The 20,933-nt window shown below is 46.3% G+C and overlaps 1 protein-coding gene across 5 annotated transcripts in view; it reads right to left on the bottom strand.

The window, feature by feature from the left end:
- Positions 1–4,454: 4,454 nt before the first annotated feature.
- The window catches only part of LOC142893914 (thyroid hormone receptor alpha-B), a 111,004-nt gene continuing 94,525 nt past the window's right edge, over positions 4,455–20,933 (bottom strand). For all 5 annotated transcript variants that reach the window (XM_076034892.1, XM_076034896.1, XM_076034893.1 and 2 more), the window contains 6 exons: positions 20,243–20,343; positions 18,688–18,835; positions 18,393–18,598; positions 8,098–8,244; positions 6,755–7,013; positions 4,455–5,604 (listed from right to left, as the gene is read on the bottom strand). In XM_076034892.1, the coding sequence (XP_075891007.1) occupies positions 5,354–5,604; positions 6,755–7,013; positions 8,098–8,244; positions 18,393–18,598; positions 18,688–18,835; positions 20,243–20,343 (1,112 nt within the window). In that variant the 3' untranslated portion in view covers positions 4,455–5,353. The remainder of the gene's footprint in view (positions 5,605–6,754; positions 7,014–8,097; positions 8,245–18,392; positions 18,599–18,687; positions 18,836–20,242; positions 20,344–20,933) is intronic.

The raw sequence follows: 20,933 nt of genomic DNA, 5'->3' as shown, positions 1-20,933 counted from the left end.
TGGAAACAAAAGAACGTGGTTCAAACTCTGATAAACCCCCGTTGATGCCTGATTTCCTGTGTAATGCATCATATCATCTCTAATCTCCAGATGACAACATTGTCGTCAGTCTAACAGGGTCTCGTCCAATGAGTGGAGATGAATCAATTTGTTTGGTTTAGCTGACTGACAACGACGCTTTTAAGAACATTAACATTCAAGATACTGGAATGAGGAGCATGAACAGTGCTTCTGAGAGTGATTTGTCCAGCTTTTGCATCAACTGAGATCAATTTTAGCCCTTGGCTTCAGGGAGGCCTGTGTACGGTGACAACGTTTGGACATTTCCAACCACAACAACACGGGTGTTTGCAGCAGCCACGGTTGCCAACTATCATGCAAAGGTGCACAAAAAACTGCACTTGCTTATATTTTGTCCCGCCCCCTCCATCAGACTAGATCCAATCAAACCAGTTGGATGTCCCACTATTCGCTGCTCTGGCTGCTGGCAACACCCACATTGTTAAGTCGGGACAACTGACGGGCACAGACAGACTGACAGACAGGTGGACACACACACAGTTATGGGCATTCATGTGTAGCGTGTTATGCGGTGGAAGGACTGCAACTATCTCTTTGCAAACAAGAGGCACAGGGTGTATGATTAATGTCACGGGGCACTTGGACATGTATCAGCATGCACATGTGAGAGAGTGCACACAAATATATGTAGCGTTACACACTTATTTTTATGTTTCCTCTTACATGACAGTGGGATGGAGCAGGGCTTTTTTTTTTTTTAGTTGCAACAAGTCTTTGAGTGTTTTATGATTTTGTATTTTACACCCTTGGTTATGGCTCAAAAATGAAACAAAATCAAAAAAGAAAGCTGAAAAGAAAAACATACAAAAATACATAACATAGCACTGCACCTTGCAAACGGGCAAGATATATATATATATTTATATATATATTTTTTTCAGTTTTGTTGGTTGTTTGTAACGTGTGTGTGTGACACCGCTATTCTTTCTGCTGGTGTGTGGAAGTTAGGTTGCCGGGCTCAGGTCCAGGCCCCTCCTGTCAGCTACATTCAACATCATAAAACACTCGGCCATTACAAAAGTCGTAATCCCTCAGTCTCTGGGCTGTTCACATTTTTTCTTTTTTTGAGTCGACCGTCTACAAACTGTGCCTCACAAAGTTGGGGAAGTGATCACATTTGCAGATGACACGTCACTGTTCTCACCCAAAAAACAAACAAACAAAAGAACAAACAAACCAACAAAGACAGAGAGCTCAAAAGCTTGAGGGAAGAGTCCTTTTGTAACTTCTAATGATGCGTACACACAAGCACATATTATCTTAACATATATATATTTTTTTGAATCTATATATGCATCTCTGAACTTTCACATGTGCCTGCAAAATATGACCCCCCTCCCAAGTTCCTTTGAGTTTTGTGTCATGTGAGGTATGATGAGATTGTTTCAGTTTTTTCCTTTTTTTTTATGTTTTTACATTTTTGTTGCATTATTTTTCCCGTTTAGTACTTTTTTTCTCCAAAGTTGTATTTCATAAAAAAAACAAACAAACAAAATATAAAAAAGAAAACATTTTTTTCCTGTTTTGTTGGTTGTAAATTCCTCCTGATAAAAGGGGACGGACAGCTGGACAGACACACAGACAAACAGATCAGTTGGCTTATCAACACAAACTATAGATGTGAAAAAACAAGTGAAATATTTTCTATGTTACACTGCACGCATTGTCAAAAAGTGACTACAGCTGTTTTTTTCTTCTCCATATTTTTAAACACATAGCAGTTTTAAGCATCAAAATCAGAAAACAGAAATAAGAAAACAGTGATAAATTTAAAAAAAAATCTCCAACCATTTTGTTCTGGAGTCCTTTTTAAAAAGTCATCTCTTTTCATTTTGTTTCATGGATTTATAATCATATATCTTTTTTTTCTTTAATCTTAATCAGATTCAGAAGGTAAAGCAGCATCACAACCCCTTCTGCCAGGCACACACACACACGCACACAAACACACCCAGCTCAGCTCACGACAACAGAGGACATTAACGATTTTCTTTTTTTTCAAAGTTTTTTTTTGTTTGTTTAAAAAGACAAGTTGCTCATCCAGACCTGCATTTCTGTAATCTCTTTCTGATCTTCACCGCGTGAAGTCATCCCACCGACTGGGGGCTGGGGGCTGGGCTGGGGGCTGGGACCTGGGCTGGGGGCTGGGTTGGGACTGAGGCTGGGTCTAGGGTTGGGGCATGGGTAAATTTGGAGTGGAGGCGTGAAGGAGGTGAAACGGGGGAGAGTCTGCACGTCTTCCGTCTCCCTCATCCTCTGAGTGTTAGTTTACATTGTCTTAGGGCTGTGCACAGTGACACTCGAGCGATGGTGGTGGTTGGGAGTGAGTGCTGGGGGGGCTGGTGGGTCCAGGCCCTCGGCTCTTCGCCCCTACACGTCTTCCTCTTTCACCTCCTCAAATTCCTGCGCTCTGGTGACTGCCGCCGCCGCTGCTCTTTCGTTCACATTCATCCAGCGGTGCCCGGTCCTGTCTGACAAGCACCGGGTGGGCGGGGGGAGGAAGTGGGCTGGATTGTCACTTACAAAGTGAGGGAGAAGAGATGAGGCTGAGAATACAAGATACCTGGTGGTGGTGTTGGGGGGGGGGGGGGTTCTGTCGCTCTAATACTGACGATGGCACAGGTTTGGGACTGAGCCCTCTGGGACTTTCAGCCTCTGGGACTCAGAGCGAGCTGGGGGGGGGGGGGGGGGGCAGAGAGGCTGACCACTGCTGCTGCGGCGCTTCCATTAGCCAGCCTGGCTGGGCTGGGCTGGGCTGGGCAGGGCAGGGTGGGGGGAACTGTTGTCATGGTGATGGAGAGGGTCGTAGATTTCAGTCTGAGGGCGAGGTGGGACCCGACTTCCCATCTCAGTCCTCCTCCCGATCCCCGCCGGACAAGAACTTCTTCTTCCGGTTTTCGATGATTCCCACCTGCTGAGACTCTGGAATCGGAATGAACAGAGGCATTCCTTCTCATTCTCGAAGGGTGATTTGGTTTCGATGCGCTGCCGTCCCGTGCCAGGAGTGGCGAGCCAGTGAGCGATGAGCTCGTCCCCATCGGCTGGAGTGAAGCCGCTCTCTGACGGTGGTCGGGGACCCGGCGGTGGTCGTACTGTGGAAGATGACCGCGGTGCTGAAGCAAAGTCCACACGCTCATCTGTTGCGTCGATGAGTCCATTTCCTTTTAAAAAAACAACACTTGGTCCCGAATAACTAACAAATGAAATGAGCCTCCCTCCCCCCAGAGTTGGCAGAGCCTCTTAAAGGGCCACATGGCTATCGTCTTCTTCATCATCATCTTCTTCTTCAGTGGTATTTCATTTTCAACCAAGTGAGAGCACTGAAGGGTGCGCGTGTATTGGTGTGTGTGTGTGTGTGTGCGTGTCATCGCTGTGAGTGTTTTGTCTTCCGCCGACCACAAGTGTTCACATACGACGAGAGAAGAGGAGAAAAAAAAGGAACAAAACAAAAAAGACGAAAAAAAAAACAATATGCACGTCCGTGTGTTATTGTACGCATGTGCCAACTTGAATGGTATATGTCTGTGTGTAGGCTGCGGGCAGCTGCCCTTTATCCACAGAGGGTGAGGTAGTGCCTGTCACCACAGGGGGCAGTATTGCTGCCCCAGCCTGGGGGTGTGTCCACTTTGAGGTAAATGGTAGCCTTCTCGGCGTTTACGGCCCGCTCTCAGTGATGCCCATCGGTTTGAAACACAAGAGAGAGAGAGAGAAAAGAACAAAAAAAAAAAAAAAGGCAAATGTGTATGGAAACCTGGAGGGGCCACACTGAGCTGAGTCTGTGAGGAGAGAGAAACCAAACCCTGCAGGGTCAGGGCTGCCGATGGACATTGACGCGCAGTGCCTGTACAGTAAAATGAGGCATTCCTGTTTCTGAGGTGGTGCGTGTGTTTTTAGGTTTGTGTGAAAGACAGACAGAGATCGTGTGTGTGTGTGTGTGTGTGTGTGTGTGTGTGTGTGTGTGTGTGTGTGTGTGTGTGTGTGTGTGTGTGCGTGTGTGTGCGTGCGTGTGGGGGATGAGCTTTATTGGCTGGCTTCAATCCAATCCGCCCTCATGACCCCGCCCACCCATTAAATCCGCTCGTGTCTCTGCGGCTTGGCCTTCCTCCTCGAAGAGGAAAAAAAAAAGGACTTCATTGTCATTCAGAGGTGGTCAGGCCACTGGCATGAGCAGCTCTGGCAATGACAAGGCAACTCTGCTCGCTCGTGTATGTGTGCGTGTGTGTGTGTGTGAGTGCCTACAGGTCACAGGAGCCGGTCCAGTGACACACACAAAGGTAGATATGAAGCCGCGGTCTGCAACTCTTTGTTTTGTCAGGAGCGAAAAAGAAAGAAAGAAAGAAAGAAGGTAGACGTGTTTTTTTTATCTCGCAGAACTGGAATAGCTTTGTATATAAATATAGCACCGGTTTTTGTCATTGGGATGCAGACGAAGGAGAGAGAAGAGAAACAGAGGCTCGGCAAAAAAGAAAAACAGCTGCGGCGGCTCAGATTGACGTGAGGATTTGAGAGTGAGCTGGTCGCTCTGTTTCAGTACTGCTGACGGAGGAAAAAAAAAAAATCCCAACGTGCAGTTGATTGTTAGAGTGCCGTCAGCAGCGTTCCCGAACGACCGCTGCGACTTTTTCCCATACGTGTAATACTGAGAGGTGGTGGCCAGCGTGAGGAGCTGGAGACACGGGCTTCAGAAACATCGGCTCGGAGTGAGGTGGAACAGGCTGTGGCTCTGTGTGTGTGGCCCTGTGAGTGTGTGTGTGTGTGTGTGTGTGTGTGTGTGTGTGTGTGTGTGTGTGTGTGCGCGTGTCTTGGCAAATGGCTACACGTGTGACTCGATAAGACATCATGCTCAGACAGAGAGGCCCCCCAGTCGGACTCTTAAAAACAGGGGGTCATCTGGAGGAGGAGGAGGAGGAGGAGAAAGAGGTTGAAGGAAACAAACAAACAAGCAAAGAAACGAGAAGAAAAAACAAAAACCCAAAACATCCGTTCGGTCATCTTCAGCGCGACTCTTCTTGTTGCTGGTGTGCTGCTGTCATTGGTTCCAGTTTTGGGTGTTTCGCTTGTCCTTGACCACGCACTCTGAAGAATTGCTACTGAGAGAGGACCCCCCCCAAATCCCCCTCCTCCTCTTTCCCGTGATAAGCCATCCTCTTCCTTTTTGCCAGGCAGCGTGAAAAAGACATAGAAAAGAAAACAAACAAAAAAAAAACCTCGATCCTCCCCACCCCCCTTACAAAAAAAACAAACAAACAAAGAAAAAAAAAACACCTGTGTTTCACACCTCCTGGTCCTCAAAGACCTCCAAGAAGAGTGGCGGGAAGAGTTCGTTGGGGCACTCCACCTTCATGTGGAGGAAGCGGCTGGCGTGACACGCCCCGATCATGCGCAGGTCCGTCACCTTCATCAGGAGCTTGGGCCAGAAGTGGGGAATGTTGTGCTTGCGGTAGTTGATGTAGTGCTCAAACGCCAGCAGGTAGGTCTCCTGGCACTTCTCGATCTTGTCCGGGCAGGTCAGGCCGGAGCGGTCTGGGGGAGAGGAGGTGGAGGAGGAGAACAAGGAGGTGGAGGAGAAAAGGATAAGATGGGAGAGTTCCAGTGACCACAAAAAACTGCCCATATTATCCTGACGTCTTCGCTCATAGTCAGCAAACAACACCTTTTCCACACAGTGACAAAGCCACCTTCACATTAAGGCTCCAATCAAAAGAGCAGTTTTTAATGTAAGGCTTTGACTGAGCAACTAACTGCGTTTCCATTACCCCTAGAATTGCACAAAACCTAAATATCGCAATTAAAAACTGGCAATGAAACACCTCAACTTCGACAAACCTCTCATATATGGCTAAAAGGTTTTCATGAGGTGGTCTTTACAGATGTATCGATACAGAGGAATATCGCAAAAGTGTCATGGAAACACTTTTTTTGCATTTACACGTCAGTGGACGCGATATTGGGGTCACATGACCAGTTCACTTCAAGTGAAAATGGAGTGTTATGTTTGGACGGAGGAGGAGCCGGAATATATTTTACAAGTAAATTCTAACAACCATTCCTGACAGTAAACAAACGTAAACAAACAAAAGCAAATGTAATTCTCGTAAATCTAGCGGGACGAGATTTTACGAGAATTCCGTCCCACGAGAATTTGTGCGGGACAACATTTTAAGAGAATTACGGCTTATGTGCTTCACACCATTCAACCATTCAGGGGAAACACCTGCAAATCACAATTGTACTTTGTCGAAATTTTAGAAATATCTTTTATTTTGTGAAAACTGGCATTGAAACACAGCTACTGTCTCTGCATTAAGTAGCATTTACTCAAATTCACAAAACTGTAGATGCATTTGGGTCACAAAATCGACAAGCATTGTGGGAAATTGAGTTTATGGTCGGCATAGACTTTGAAGGAGCAGATACTTTCATTTTAAGAAAATCATACACCTAAAATAAAGATAAAAAGATGTGGCAGGTTTGATTTGGCCCAGTTGACAGTCTGACTTGAAGTTTAGCTAGATGCTCATGTATGATGTCAAATTGAAGACAACATTCTCATAGTTTTTGAAAGTTGTATTCTCGTGGTCCCATCCTGGACCGATGATGGCCAACTGCAGGAATGGCAGGTTTTAAACACACAACCTTGTTGCGAAAAAAAGAAAAGGGAAACAGCAACTACCTGAACTCATCAGAAGCACGGCTTGCAACAGTGCCACCTCGCTGTCGTCCAGATTGAACTGCGCCAGACTCTTGCCCAGGTCGAAGATGGCGTCCGACACCACGCCCAGCCCGCCGTTCTTCAGCTGCTCGCGCTTCACCGCCATCTCGCCGCTCAGCGTCAGTGTCTCGCTCTCGGGGTCGTAGCGCATGGCGGCTCGCAGCGACATGATCTCCATGCAGCAGCCCTTCAGCAGGATGATCTGGTCTTCACACGGTAGCTGCCGCAAAAACCACAGTCAGAGGCAGCGGTCGGGAGAGAACCCAAAATGGCTCATTTACATAAACATCGCGGCTGGAAGTCGCTCAATTGAATTAACATAGCGCGACGGGCTGAATTAAAGCCCCGGCGTAATATTCACACGTTCCCCTAGTTCGCTCATCTTCATTTGCGATCAGTGCTCTCGTAAAAATCTGCCGCGCACTTGATTTTTAATAGTGACCAACCAGCCGGGGGATTAATTTGCTTCTGTGCGTTCCAATCTGTGATTCACAGCAGCCAACTTTTACCGCCTAGATTCATCGCAGGCCCAACTCTCTCTCTCGCTCTCTCTCCCCTCTAATTAAAAATGCTTCCTCCCCACTTATGTCTATTACATTGTGTTATAATCGTCACACTGATTGCCTACCTGACTGGAATAAAAGTCTGTCCGCCGCTGTTGCTGTACTCTAAATTCAATATTAGATCCGGCAGCACTGTGTTTGGAATTAATTTCAGCTTACACGCTAATTTTAACAGTTGGCTTCATCACTCGTGTAACAACTGTGTAATGTAAAAACACATTGCTCTTTTAAAAGCTCTGATGACCCTGAGTTTTAAAACAGTCTGTATTTTAGACACGTAAATCGCAACTTTCCTGTGATTGGATTCAGGCTCGCAGATGGCCTAATTCAGCCGCACAATTTGATTAACCGAACAATAAACTAATTGTGCTGTCTGAGTACGTTGGGAAGGCAGGTACTAATCAGCACAGCTTCTCAGGGGTCTGAATGAGCCAGTCATTTCTGGTGAGCTGCTTGAGGTGTGTGTTTCTTTTTTTAAATCACACGTGACATTTCTCCATCAGTGTGAGCACCTCCTGTGCAGATTCCCTCTTGTGATTTTTCAGAAATACTCAGATTTGTCCACACAGTCTTAACAATAACACCTTCAACAACCCACTCCTTTGGTAGCATCTGTTAGCCTGGGCACGCAATTCAGCACGCTGTACTTCACATCTCACCCATCGGTCAGCGACTCTGATCCAATCACAGGCAGAGTTGAGAGGGGACGTGGTGCTAGAGCCGGTGGATGTGGGCACTCACCTCTGAGAACATGGGCAGTTTTTTAGCAAAGTCGACAACGCGCGTGATGGCAGGAGTGATGATCTTGGTGAACTCGCTGAAGGCTTCCAGGTCCACCTTGTCCCCGTCCGACGTGGGCGCCACCGGGGACTGGCCGATCTTCTCTGGCTGCAGGGGAGCGTGGGAGGGTAAAATATGAGTCTCATTACGGGCAATCCTTAAAATAAGATTAGACACAAGGAGCGGTAGAGTCACAATCAACTTATACGAGTGGAAAGACGAGAAAAGATCTGATTCAATTGTTCAGTAAATGCTTGAAAATCTGTCAATCAGTGCTCTGTTGGTCAATTTGGGTTCTTCCCTGAGATCAAACTAAAAGGGGGTCCTATTCTGGCCATTTGCAGATTGATTTGATTTGATTTTTATTTGATTTTACATAATACAGCGAAGGGCTGCAAACCAGGTCTTCTTCATCACTGTCACAGTGTTGTACCAGTATCAGTTCTGTCGTTCCTCTGCTTGGTGCTCACTGGGCTGGCAGCTCCCAGATCACCTCACATCTAAATACCGTCAAGAGACAGACCTGACCTAAATAATGTGTTAAGTTGAAAACTTTTGGATCTGTTGAAGGCACAATACAGTGAGAGGGTCCAGTCGGGGCAATGGAAATGTAGTGCAGCTAGTAAAAACGGGGTTTGAGGAGGCAGACTGGAATTGACTTCAACAACAACTTTCGTTCATCTGCTCATCCATCCAAACACACAGTGTTCACAGCATTGACTGAGTTAGAGGCAAATCTTATCAACATCTCACGTAGCTCCAAGGAAGGTCAACATTTAACACAGTGACTAGCTGTGACAGAAGCCGGTAACATATTCTAAGAGAACTGTTTTCACTTCTGAACTTTTTCTAACCAACCCAAGACTAAACAATAGAGCTGTATAAACAATAGAGTGAAATTCTAGTCGCGTTACACTGCTCCATGTGGATTGCCGAGTTTCATTAGATGAGGATTGACTATTTTATGAAACAACTGATTTTTTTTCTTCTTCTTTTGACGGCGGGAGTTCAAGCACTGTAAAAAGGACACTTCAGTGCTACTGAGAGAAGGCGGTGGAGGGGGCGCCACCCAGATAGTTTTGGACATTTTTTTCTTTCTCAGGTAGATGAATTCACATTTGAGAGCAAAGAGCAATATTCCACTGGAGTGAGTGGAAGAAGGCGGAGAAAAGGCTGCGGGATACGAGAGGGAAGCCTTCGTGGAGCGAAATGTGAGTGTTTCTTTGAACTTGAGATCACGGAAGAATAAAATAAAACAAGATTACTTAAAGAGTCGATAAAGTCGAGGCAGGAAATGATGCACTTTTTAAACACTTTTATAGCCACTCTGCTGCTCTCTCCGCAAAGTGCTCGCTAAGCCTTGAGGGAGCCATTATAGCCAGCGTATCAGATAAAGATGGCAAATAGCACTCTGCCGGAGGAATGGGACGTGTCAGCCGACTGATAGCAGTCACTCGCGGCGAAGGACTGCCCAGCGGAAACTGCAAATCAGTAAAACATGCTGAACGTTGGTCGGAGGGCGTGTGATTGGACGGCCGCGCCGCTGGGAGAGATATTGTTTCATGCTCCATGGAACAAAAGCGGGCGGCGAGGCCGTGTCATTTATTCAGAGACGGCCACAACAACAACAACAACGACGACAACGACGACGACAACGACGACAACCACTGGGGCGAGACAAAAGGCAACAATCAACTCCAGCTGGGAGCCATCAGTCATCGTCCACACAGGAGGAGAAGCCTGTCCGTCAGCGTGAGCGCTGCCAGGCTCCTTTGTCAAGAGCGGAGCGCTCGCGCACACAACTAGGCTCATAGATTTATCACCATTAAACACATGAGACCACAGGCTTTCCACATCATGTTTCCACCCACAGAAGAGAAGATAACATAAAAAAAGAGATATTTACTGTTTCCTCAAAACGCTTTTGTCACGTTCTGTGTATTTCCTGTTTCATTTTGAAATCTGGCGTCTTTAGTTTTACTTCCTGTGTTTATTTCTTGATGTCTGTCACCTGTGTCTCGTTTTCAGCCCTGCCCTTGATTGTTCTCGCCTGTGTTCCTCTGCCCCTGCTACCTTTGTCTTTGTGGGATCATTGTTTTCTGTCCAGGTTTGTGCCATGCTGTCCCTGGTTTCGCCGAGTTGTTCAGTTATTTTCAGGCCTGTTATTTCACATGTTTTCACGTATCTTACTACGACTTTCTTTTCTACTCGCCTTGTCTGTTTTTTGTAAAGTCTCACGGAGTAGTTTTTATTCATAGTTTACCCTCATGGACACCCTTGTTTTTAGTTTAAAATAAACCTTTTTTTTTCCTGAAAAAAAACAACAAAAAAACCTAAGTGGTCCGCATCTGGGTTCTGCCTCCACGATCCCGTCCTGACAAGTTTCATTTTTCCTTTGTGCAGGTGTTGCCAACATGTCCTTAAGACACTGTAGCTGAGTCTTGTGCATAAACCGACACACCACAGACAAGCTAGGAAAATGAATTAGTCCAGAAATCCAATCCAATTATAATTTCAGACTTTTCAACAGGATTAAAAAAGAGGCTCATCTAAATGACAATATCAACAAACCCATTAACTCTCAATGACAGACAAAATATAATATTTCAACATAATGTCTCTAAATGCTGGTTCTGAACCACTCAGTGTGTCCTCTCCAGTCTGGGAGAATTGGGAGTGGCCTTTTGCAACATACCAGTCTGCAGTAATGAAAAGACAACAATTCCAGGATTTAACCGATTATGAAACAATGAAAGCGTAATCCCACGGAATCATCATCGTCAATATGTAATAACAATCCAGACATGAGCAGAAATTCACCCCCACAGTACACAAGAGGCCCTTTCCCACCGCAGGAACGTTCCAGAGGAATCAGGGACCTTTTCAGGGACTTGGTGAGTTCCCACACTCTGTAGTCAGACCCCAGTTCAGCCCCCCGGCCGTCGCTTCAGGGTTGGTAGAACCTTTTACTGGGTCTTCTGGTGTGGATGTGAAAGGACTGAAGACTGTCAGTGATGATTACTTGAGTAATGATTTTACTAAAGTCATAAAAACAGATGTCAGATAGCTTTAACTGTAAGCAGCTGTGTGGAATTTTGCTGTGGCTACTATAATCCTGCTGTCACCTTCCAGCTGAGGACGACCAGAACCAGATCTGCTTTTTAATGCAACTCATAAAGAGTTTGGAATATTTGGCTTTGCAATGAAATTCCAGAGCACACATAAAATGCCCAACAACCTTTCCAGGTGAACTTGAATTGAGCCTCTGGACTTTTGAAAAGCATGTGCTCAACTGCTAAGTGTTTCTAGAAAATCCTACACAGGAGCGCTTGCTAGACTCAGGAGTTGTAAGTTTGAGGTGCTCTTTGGATGGGATATATAGGAAGAAGCAAAACAGGAGAAACTCCAAGGAAATCTCATTGAAAAGTTGAAAAGCATTTATTGTAGCCGCTTGGTTACTACATTCAAACCATTCCTCAGAGAGTCAAAGAGGAGGTTTTAAGCCGAGTGTCCACCAATAATGCTAAGTGTTTCTGTACGTGCATGGCACGCATTTTGCGATTTTTGCTGCACTGGTCAAAGAGCAGCACTCTTTGACCAGTGCAGCAAAAATCGCAAAACTGTGTCTGATCCATGACTGGGTCACTAAACCTTCTGCTTCAGTTTCAGTTTGCCTTTGAACAGTCCTCTTCATCATCCTGTTCACATGATTAGACCAAGATGACATTATTGAGGTATGTTTACGTGCGCACATTTTCCAATCCAGCTAAATAAACCTTGGTTGATTGTAAATTCCAAATCCACTGTTTACGTGGACACTAAATAAAATGATCCGATCATGACGTGCGTATACATGCACCAAGGGTTTAATCAGAATAAATCATTTGGGCATGCGTGGAGTTGTCTAATTTTCCAGAAATAGTAGAGGAAGAAGCTGTACTTGCGCCTGTGTTGTAAACAAACGCCGCCTTTGTTTACAACAATATATATATAGAAAATATATATTATCTTTTTTAATATGGACCAGCGTTACGAACCACTTTGTGTCTAGGGGAAATGGTTGGTAACAACTAGTTTTGCTTCCCTCCCGCCATGATCAGAATCTTCCGATTGAAGGGTTTACATGAGGCATTCTTAATCTGATTGGGCCTTTATTCTGATTATTTGTGTTCAAGCAAACATAGCTACTGACACATTTGGCTGTGGTAAATCCTCCACTGTTGTCATTTTGGTTTCAATAAACAGTTTGAGCTCAAGAGATGCTTCTACTGAAATGCGCTACTTTCATGATATTACCCCACTGGAGCTTTATCTTTGAACACTTTCCATAAATTTCACCAGAAAGTCTAATATCTCCAAGTTTTGAGAGCCACATATAAAATAATGCTATAGTTTCCTTCTCCTGGGAGAATGAGACAGTCCTGTGACTGTTTTATTGACCTGAACTCTGCAAGAGAGACTTTTTTTTTTTTTTTTAAATAAGAAAACTTTGGGCTCATCAGCAGTGAGCTGAGCTTCAACTTTCGACCTTTTATCAGATGGATTAGTGCTGAAAAGATTGCTCCGATGCAGCTGGGGAAGAAAAGAAGATGAGGAAGAAAAAAAAATGAATCAGCCTAAAGTGTTTTTTCTGGCTGATGGATGGTGGCGAACCTCACACTCGGTTCAGACCTTACGTGGCGAAGCCCCCTTTGTAATGGGTGACACTAAGTGTATTATGTTGAGTCTGGCAGCCAAACTAAACCTTGAAAATACAAAATGTGAGGAAGGCAATAAAGGCATTTTCCCGTGGTCTACTTTGACAAAGAGCAGGGTGGCTGATCAGCTGGCCACTTCAGGGCACGAGAATGTCTGAATTCAACACTCGCCTTTAGAGAACATGTCAGACGAGCTTCCAAGAATCATCCAGCACCAGTGGAAAATAAACATCTGCCACTCAGATGTTGTCTCTCAAGGAGCTCTCCCTCCCGCATCCAGCACCACTGTACATTACGGTGATAAGATAATCTCTCTGACAAAGTCAAAGAAAATGCACAAGCGCGCGCACCAACACACATGCACAGGCATAGACACACACACACCCACACACACAAGCTTTTCTGAGGGAGTTTGCTAGCGTTGAAGCGGGAACATATATCTCCCTCCCAGCACGTTGCCAACAGGCCGGTGGAGATGTTTGCGTCAGCCTGAAGACGCTCCAGTAGCAAAGGACTGAAGATAAGAGCTCAAGAGTTCACACAACCCGACGACAACAGAAGGATTTGTTGGACTTGAAAAACTGCCTGCAGGATTTAGGCTTCAATCAAAAAACTAAAAATAAAAGAATAATAGTTATAAAAAAAAAAAAAAAATCTGCATTAAAGATCACAAGCGTAGTGTTTGGGTGCATGTGTTTGCACACAGCCTTACACAACTACACTTGACAATTAGGCCAATTTTTTCCATATGTATATAAAAAAACACATGCAAGAAAAACACATTTTTTATGTTGACATGTTTTTTAAATACCAGATTTTTCAAAATAAAAGATGATGTCGCCGTATCGGATAGCTTGAAAAATGAATACAAAGTCAACACTGAGTTGCGTTTTATGCATTTCACGCACACTGCCTCTATTTGGGAACAGCCCAAATGAACTGCGGTGCGTCAAAGGACTGCTAATGAATAAAAATGGCCTGTGAAAGTGCGCGCACTCACACAAACAAACCCACACACACACACACACTTTCCCCCCTAAAGAGTTGACGTGCGTGTTAGCACATCACAAGGCTCGGCTGCACTCAGCCGCCGCACGTCGAGACGTGTGAGACTCAGGTGCAAAGTGGATTTCAGGGACGTGTCGCCGCTGTTGGTTTTAGGCAGCTGTGAAAAATCTGCTCCGACAGGCTCTCCAGCAGCCAATGAGCTCGGACGGCGGCTGCTGATCAGGTGCGTGTGGACGCGGCCAGGTGGTCGGCCCACAAGCATCAGCGGGAACAGCGACTGGCGGGGCGGAGGGAGTGCGAAACAATGAGAACGTGCAGCAAACACCTTGGCGTTAATTGCGTTGTGGAACTCTGGCGCTTGTTAAAAACTGGAATCCATTGTGTGAACATACGTGTGCCGCCGTTGTGTTCCCACTATTATCCTTAAAAGCAACAACAACAAATCACAGCGCTGCTGAACTGCTCGCTGTCACACTTTCACAGTTTTGAGTGAACTATCCCTTTTCTCAGTGAGAGTCAATGTTCACCAGCCTCATCTTGGCTCACATGAAGGTTTTTTTTTTGAATCACTGGTCACCTCACAGCTCATTGGCCTCCAGTGTAGCAGCCACATTTTAAACTCACCCAGCGTGCCGGAATGCTCGGCGTACTGAGTCGAACTCATTCAGCTCGGTCGGCCACCCCCCCCCCCCCCCCGCCCCGAGTCGTCTCCTCTCCTCTCGCAGCTTTACAGTAATCAGCAGCGTCTCCCTGCAGTGAGCCCCGGGACAGTGATGGAGGCACCGTGTTGTCGCCGTCGCCGCTCAAGCGGCTCATCCGCCTCGGCTCAGCGTTCAAATTTAGTCAATCAGGATCGCCTGGCTGCAGCCAAAGCAGCCTTGTTAGTGGCTGACTGCTGTCTGAACTCTGCAGGCCACTACACCCATTATATGTATATATATATACATATATATTTTATCCTAATATATTGCAGTACAGAATTTGTAAATTGAAATGTACACCATTATTTACCCTAACTGAGGATTTCCAGGGGAGAGATGTAGATGCAGCTGTGCAGGGCAGCTGGATCTGCCTTGAAAAGCTCCATCTGTATTTATTTTACCCTGAGCTCATGTGAAGCAGTGATTAAAAATGGATGGGTGGATGGATGGATGGATGTGTTTGTTTTTAGCTGGTCAGGACTAAGGCTGCGTTCAGACTGCAGGCGAATCTGATTCAAATCGGATTCCTTCTCAAACCAAATTTTTAAGGCTGACTGTCCACACTGTTTTAGCAAGTGTCCAAATGGGGTCTGGCTCTGTTCAGACCAGGCCACATTATTGACCCATCTGACAGGTTGCTGTAGCAACCAAGTCGGAGCGGAGCTTCGTCCAGCGTAGCGTGTAGTGTGTGACGTCATATCATTGTAACAGCGGCAAAAGCTAAATGGACTTGTTGCGATACATGCCCTTGGGCTTGGCTTGAATGGAACTATGGAGCTACGGACAGTCAAAACTGAGCGGTGTGTTTGGAGCTGTTCAGACTGAGACGCGTCTGTCCAAATGCGATTTGAAACTACCTCCCGAAGTTGGTTTCAATCTGTTTTGCAAAAATCGGATTTCATGTGATTTGTGGCAGTTGAGACTACATAAGAGCCATCCGGTTTCAATCTGGATGGGCTAAAAATTGGATTTTGACTGGCAGTCTGAACGTGGCCTAAGAGAGGAGCAAAGCAACAGCATCAGCATCAGCACCAAAGGCTCTCCTCTGTGCTCCTGACGGGCTTCCTTTGGAGAGAGTTCAGTTCAACGCTGCCGAACACAACAGGCCATCACAGAGCAGCAATGACAGCAGACAGTGAAGCTTGTAAGAGGGCAGCGGCTTTGGTTGGAGCTGTCCTGTGATCTGTCGGCGTGCGCTCCCTCTGTCGGAGCCCCAGAGACGCTCGCCAACGTGGCAAATGTGCTGACACCGCCGGCGATGACAAGCGCCCAGCGAGAGTCCACCTCGACCCGGAACATTCCTGCAGTCTCCCTGGAGGCTCAGTTCACAGCGTCACCGCTGGTTTCACCTGCCAGCTGCTGGCGTCCTCAACATTAAATCTCAAGATGCAGCCAGACACAGGAACGGCATTCTGAAGCTGAATATTTTAAAGATGTGCTGAGAACGCACTGATGCGTTTAGAGAGCATCTCCACCAAAATGTTCAGTTTTCATAATATCATATTTCTCTCAGGAGCAACACAGGACAAAGTGACTAATGCTGCAAACCCACTTTGTCCTTAATAGCCGTTATATATTTTTAAGCTGACGAGCAGGATGAAAAATAAAGTATAAAAAGCGCGACCGAATCGATCAAGGTGTGTAATGAACCCTGCAATACTGACAGTGAGAAATTGTGACTTCAGATTCAAACTCCCTAAACTATTCACAGAAACTCATTTGTCAGCGTCAGCCGCTGCCATCCTGGACTCCCAACAATACCAATGTGCTTCCACCTTCTGTTCGCGCACAAACAGAGAATAAAAGTGGGGAGTCCTGCACGGCCAGACCTTTACTTGGCACCTGTCATGCATGCATGTACGGATTGTGTGTGCAGACTGTGGCTGTGTCTCAATTCAGGGTCTGCAGCCATCAAAGCCTGCATTTGTAGGTCAGTTATGTCATGCTTGCAGGCTTGCAGGCTTGTCCAAATTCACTAAAATTCCAAGGATGCTCCAAATGCGCCCGACTATTAGCCGATTTCATAGGATGCACAACTACTATTCTTGGCGGCCTCCCGTATCCCAGGATGCTTTGCGTGTTGCTGCAAAGCTTCCTGGGATCCTGGGAGGTCAGCTGAAATGGCAGCATCTACTGGCAAAGACACGACATATACAATTAAGTATTGAAATTTACCATAAAATATTTCGTTTTTCTGTTGGGTTTTTACTTATTTGAAGATCCAACGCCATATATGTGAAACCAAAATCCCAAAATTCTGTTAAAATATGTGACTGTTAATGCTGAGTAATGGTTAGCGTGATGATATAAAAACGTCACTTCCAAGATTGGCCAGCAGTAGGGAACGGCAGTGATGCAACCAGGAAATACGCCGAAGGCCAGACCGTCCCATGTGGTTACTGGGGAGGCGGGTTGGGGTTTGTCCTACATTGGAAGGCAGACCCTGAATTGAGAAACAGCCTGTGTCGAGACCTGCCCTACGTGCACTCCCCGCCTCCACCTGAAGATACGGGACTCGTCATTGGGTCAAGAGCTAAACTCCACCTGGCTGCAGCAAAACTGCTAACGAGGGCTCAGAGAGCAGTGAAGCAACTGGGCCAAAACATGAGGTCAGTGTCTGGCTGTGTGCGCTCGTGTGTGTGTGTGTGTGTGTGTGTGGACTATCTGACAGGGCTGTCCAGGATTAAACCTGAGCAGCAGCTGAGACAGTCGTGGCAGAGAGAAGCAGAGAGAGAAACTCTTCCCGCTTGCCAACTGGGGGATGAGCGCTCATGACGGAGGGTTTTTTCGGCGGCGGAGATAAGGAGGGAGCTCGCAGGAAACAGACGCCATAGGGGGGAAAGACAGGGTAGCACAGCCAGGGAGGAAGAAAAGGAACGTAGACGGCAACAGATTAAAGAGGGACGAAAAAAGAGAGGGAGAGGAGGTGTGAATGAGAACTATGAAGGGAATTAGGTCTGGTTAAGAGCCCAGAAGGATTAGGATGAATCACACCAACCCTCCCGAATGCAGCAGAGAGCGGGGAAATGAAGCAGGAGACGTGAGGGAGAAGGCAGCGATAAAGTCACGAGGAGCCGCTCTGACAGCGTGAGGGAAAAGCCTCAGCTCGCCCAGATCAAATTAAATACTGTAGTTTGTGATTTCAGCACGTGCGCCTGCGTGACTGTATAATCCATATTGTTCTGTGGTTCGCCTCCACTGGAGTTCAGAGCAGCGGATAAAACACATGCAGGAGCTAAAAGTGCCGGTTTAACTTTTGGGAGAAGACTTTAAAAAAAGAAGCCCAGCAGTGAATAAGCTAAATTTGATGTGTAGTTTTGCAACCCTGGGTGTCCCGTGTGAGGCGATCAAAGCCGCTTCCCAGTGTTTCACTATTTACATCAACATCTTTCAGCTCGGCAGCATGCGGCTGTGTTGGTAACTGTAAACGTCAGAGACGGCACACTGATAAAACGGAATCATCTTTAGACTTCCAGAGTGAAAAGCGAATCCAAGCGTATAGCCTCCAAAGTGAGCCGTCTTCTCAGCTTCGTATTTGGAAAAGACTTAGAGGGGATTAAGGAGTGACGTGTTGTGTGTCAACATTCAATTCAAAGCAAATCCCGCTCACGCTAACCTATTGTCAACTACAACAATAAATTCAATAGCTTTTTCAGTCCACTAGGTGATGCCAACTACATCAGTCGGGAGAGGTGGAAGAAAAAACAACAACCAAATATATATTGAAATGCTACAAATTTCGCAACAAGGCTAATTATACAGCATCTTGTCCACTGATCTGAGCTATAAACATAAAGGCAACTAAAGAAGCAAAGCAACTAAATTAGAATGATAGTTTTTTTCTCCCTACCAGGAATTTTCTCTTCTGCTTCCACTGGGAGCCCTGAGCGTTGGTGTGCGTGTGGGCCTCGGTCACCAGGTGGATCACATCCCACTCGTCCCCGGTGGGCTCCGGGCGGTTTTGGAGGGTCTTCACTATCTCCTCCTTCTTGCGTCGCTCCCTGTTCTCCTCTATGAGGCGCCGTTTCGCTACCCGTTTGGACTCATCCAGCACCACTGGGAAAGAGATTTTACAGTTGGCGAAGGTCACGGACAGCCAAGACAATACAACGTTGCAACGTTTGGTTAGGACGCGCAGTACTCACGGTCCATGGCCATGCCGACGGCGATGCACTTCTTGAAGCGGCACAGCTGACACTGGTTGCGGGTGATCTTGTCGATGATGCAGCAGCCATCGTACTTGCAGGAGTAGGCAGGGTGGAGGTTCTTTTGTATGGTCCTACGGAAGAAACCCTGCAGAAGAAAAAAAACAAGGACCGGAGTTGAAGTAAACCATGGCGGTTGGAGTGGGGGTGTGTGTGTGTGTGTGTGTGTGTGTGTGTGTGTGTGTGTGTGTGTGTGTGGGGTGGGGGTGGGGGTGGGGTGGGGGCGTTAGGTGTTTTATTTTTGCTTTTATAAAATATGTGATTCTCGCAGCGATGATTATGTAAATCGTTGTGCAGCAATGATGCGGATCAATGTGAAGATTTGCACTCATTGAAAAATCATCGACCTGACCTGCAGGCGGCAAGGAGGAAAAAACATCACGAATGTGACTTAGAGTGTTTCTGCAACGTAGCATGAAGCGCATTTTGAACCGTCGCAATCCAAATTATTACTGGTAATGGCAAAATGGGCACAATAAGTGCTGATGTGACTTTGGTGATATCTGCACCTACACCTTCTTAATCCCTCTTAAAACTGAACAAACTGCCAGTAGCAGTAGATGCAATTTGGGTCCTGAGTCAGTGGAGCCAGAGCAGAAGTGAACAACATTTTCCACTGTAGCATCTAGCATGTAGCTGGAGCAGCACCTGGTGTGACCAGTTTCCACAGCTTTCCCATGGATACAGAGAACACAGTATCATTGCATTCATGTTGAATTGTTATTCCGGAGGTGGGACTTGAGTGGAAGTGAGACAAACTACAGCGTGAGCGAGATAAAACTGGCCAGATCGCAATGTTTTGAAAAGCCAAAGAAGTCAGGTTGTGCGGAACAGCGCAACTCGTGCGTTGGTGAGGAGGAGGAGAGCGAGGAAAGAGAGCGCGAGGAAGAGGAAGCGAGTCTTAAAGCCTGGACGTCTGCAGCGACAACCAGTGTTATTTTTTCTCCTTTAAAGACGCACAACTTGCATTATGAGGGCGTATTCCATAAGGCTGCTCGGATTACACATTATACACTGGCGGATATCACATCCCGTCTATTTCCATGAACAAAAGGAGACCTGACTCCAATTTGACTGGATCATAATTCACATTTTTCCTGCTGACTGTTCAGCTGGTTTCTGTTCGCCCAGAAAAAGGCCGGGGAACAATCGCACACTAACCTACTCTGAGCGTCGGGAGTTTTCTGTGGAACTGTTCAGCACAGTAACACTTGTGGCCAAAAGCTTTTTAATTTGCCACCGTTTTCCTGGTTTCCAGCAAACTCAACAAAAAATATTGTCTTTTTCTGTAAGATTTCCTTGGCAAACTTTAACACGGCCGCTGGTTGTGAGAGAACGTGCGCTAGCTGCAAGAGTGCCGCAACCTTTTTCAGGTCTGTTTCTGACAGAGATTCATATTTATGAAGATGTCAATTTAAATATTGTCCCTGCAGCTGTCATTTTGTGTGTGTGTGTGTGTGTGTGTGTGTGCGCGTGTGCGCGTGTGTGTGCGTACCTTGCAGCCCTCGCAGGTAATGCAGCGGTAGTGGTAACCTGTGGCCTTGTCGCCACACACCACACATGGCTCATCCTTTTCGAGGTAGCTGGGGATGTACCCTGAGAGAGACACACACACACACATGCAACAAAACAGATCAATACCATCACAAGCAGTGTCGGGGAAATAAAACTCTCGTCACGCTTTGTGCCACCAGGAAGAAAATAATCACTGTCAGATGTCCAGGGTGATTAGATTGTTTTTGCGTGTGCGTCGCCGCCCCAGCGCAGCCCGAGGGCCCCTTTCCCCACAGGATGCAGGGTGAATAATGTTAAGTAAAAAAGGAAATGTGGTGATTTAAAAAAGGAGCTGGGGTTGTCTCGTCTTTCCGGTGCATTATCCCTGGTTATATTTTTGCTGGGGGGAGGGGGGCTGGGCGCCGGGGACTCCATGCTGGTCCAGTTATTGACAGCTGATGGTGATAACGCAGGAGTAAATAGCGACACCACTTTAGCACAGCTGGAAAACAAGGGAGCTTCAGACATTCCGGCTTCGACTGCAAAAAACAAACCCATTAACTGATATTTACAATAAAGTTAAACATTGCATTAAATGGAGCGATGCTGTTTATGTTTCAAATTCAACTTTCTGTGTAATTAAAACCACAATGAGGCCATTTTCACCAAGAATTCCTCTTGTGGGACCAGAC

This window comes from Nelusetta ayraudi, unplaced genomic scaffold, assembly GCF_046127955.1.
Source record: "Nelusetta ayraudi isolate G7.1 ecotype Tasmania unplaced genomic scaffold, CSIRO-AGI_Nayr_v1 ptg000042l, whole genome shotgun sequence".
Lineage (NCBI taxonomy): Eukaryota > Metazoa > Chordata > Actinopteri > Tetraodontiformes > Monacanthidae > Nelusetta > Nelusetta ayraudi.
The sequence above is the reverse complement of the archived record's forward strand: the minus strand, read 5'-3'. Positions and strand labels throughout refer to the sequence as shown.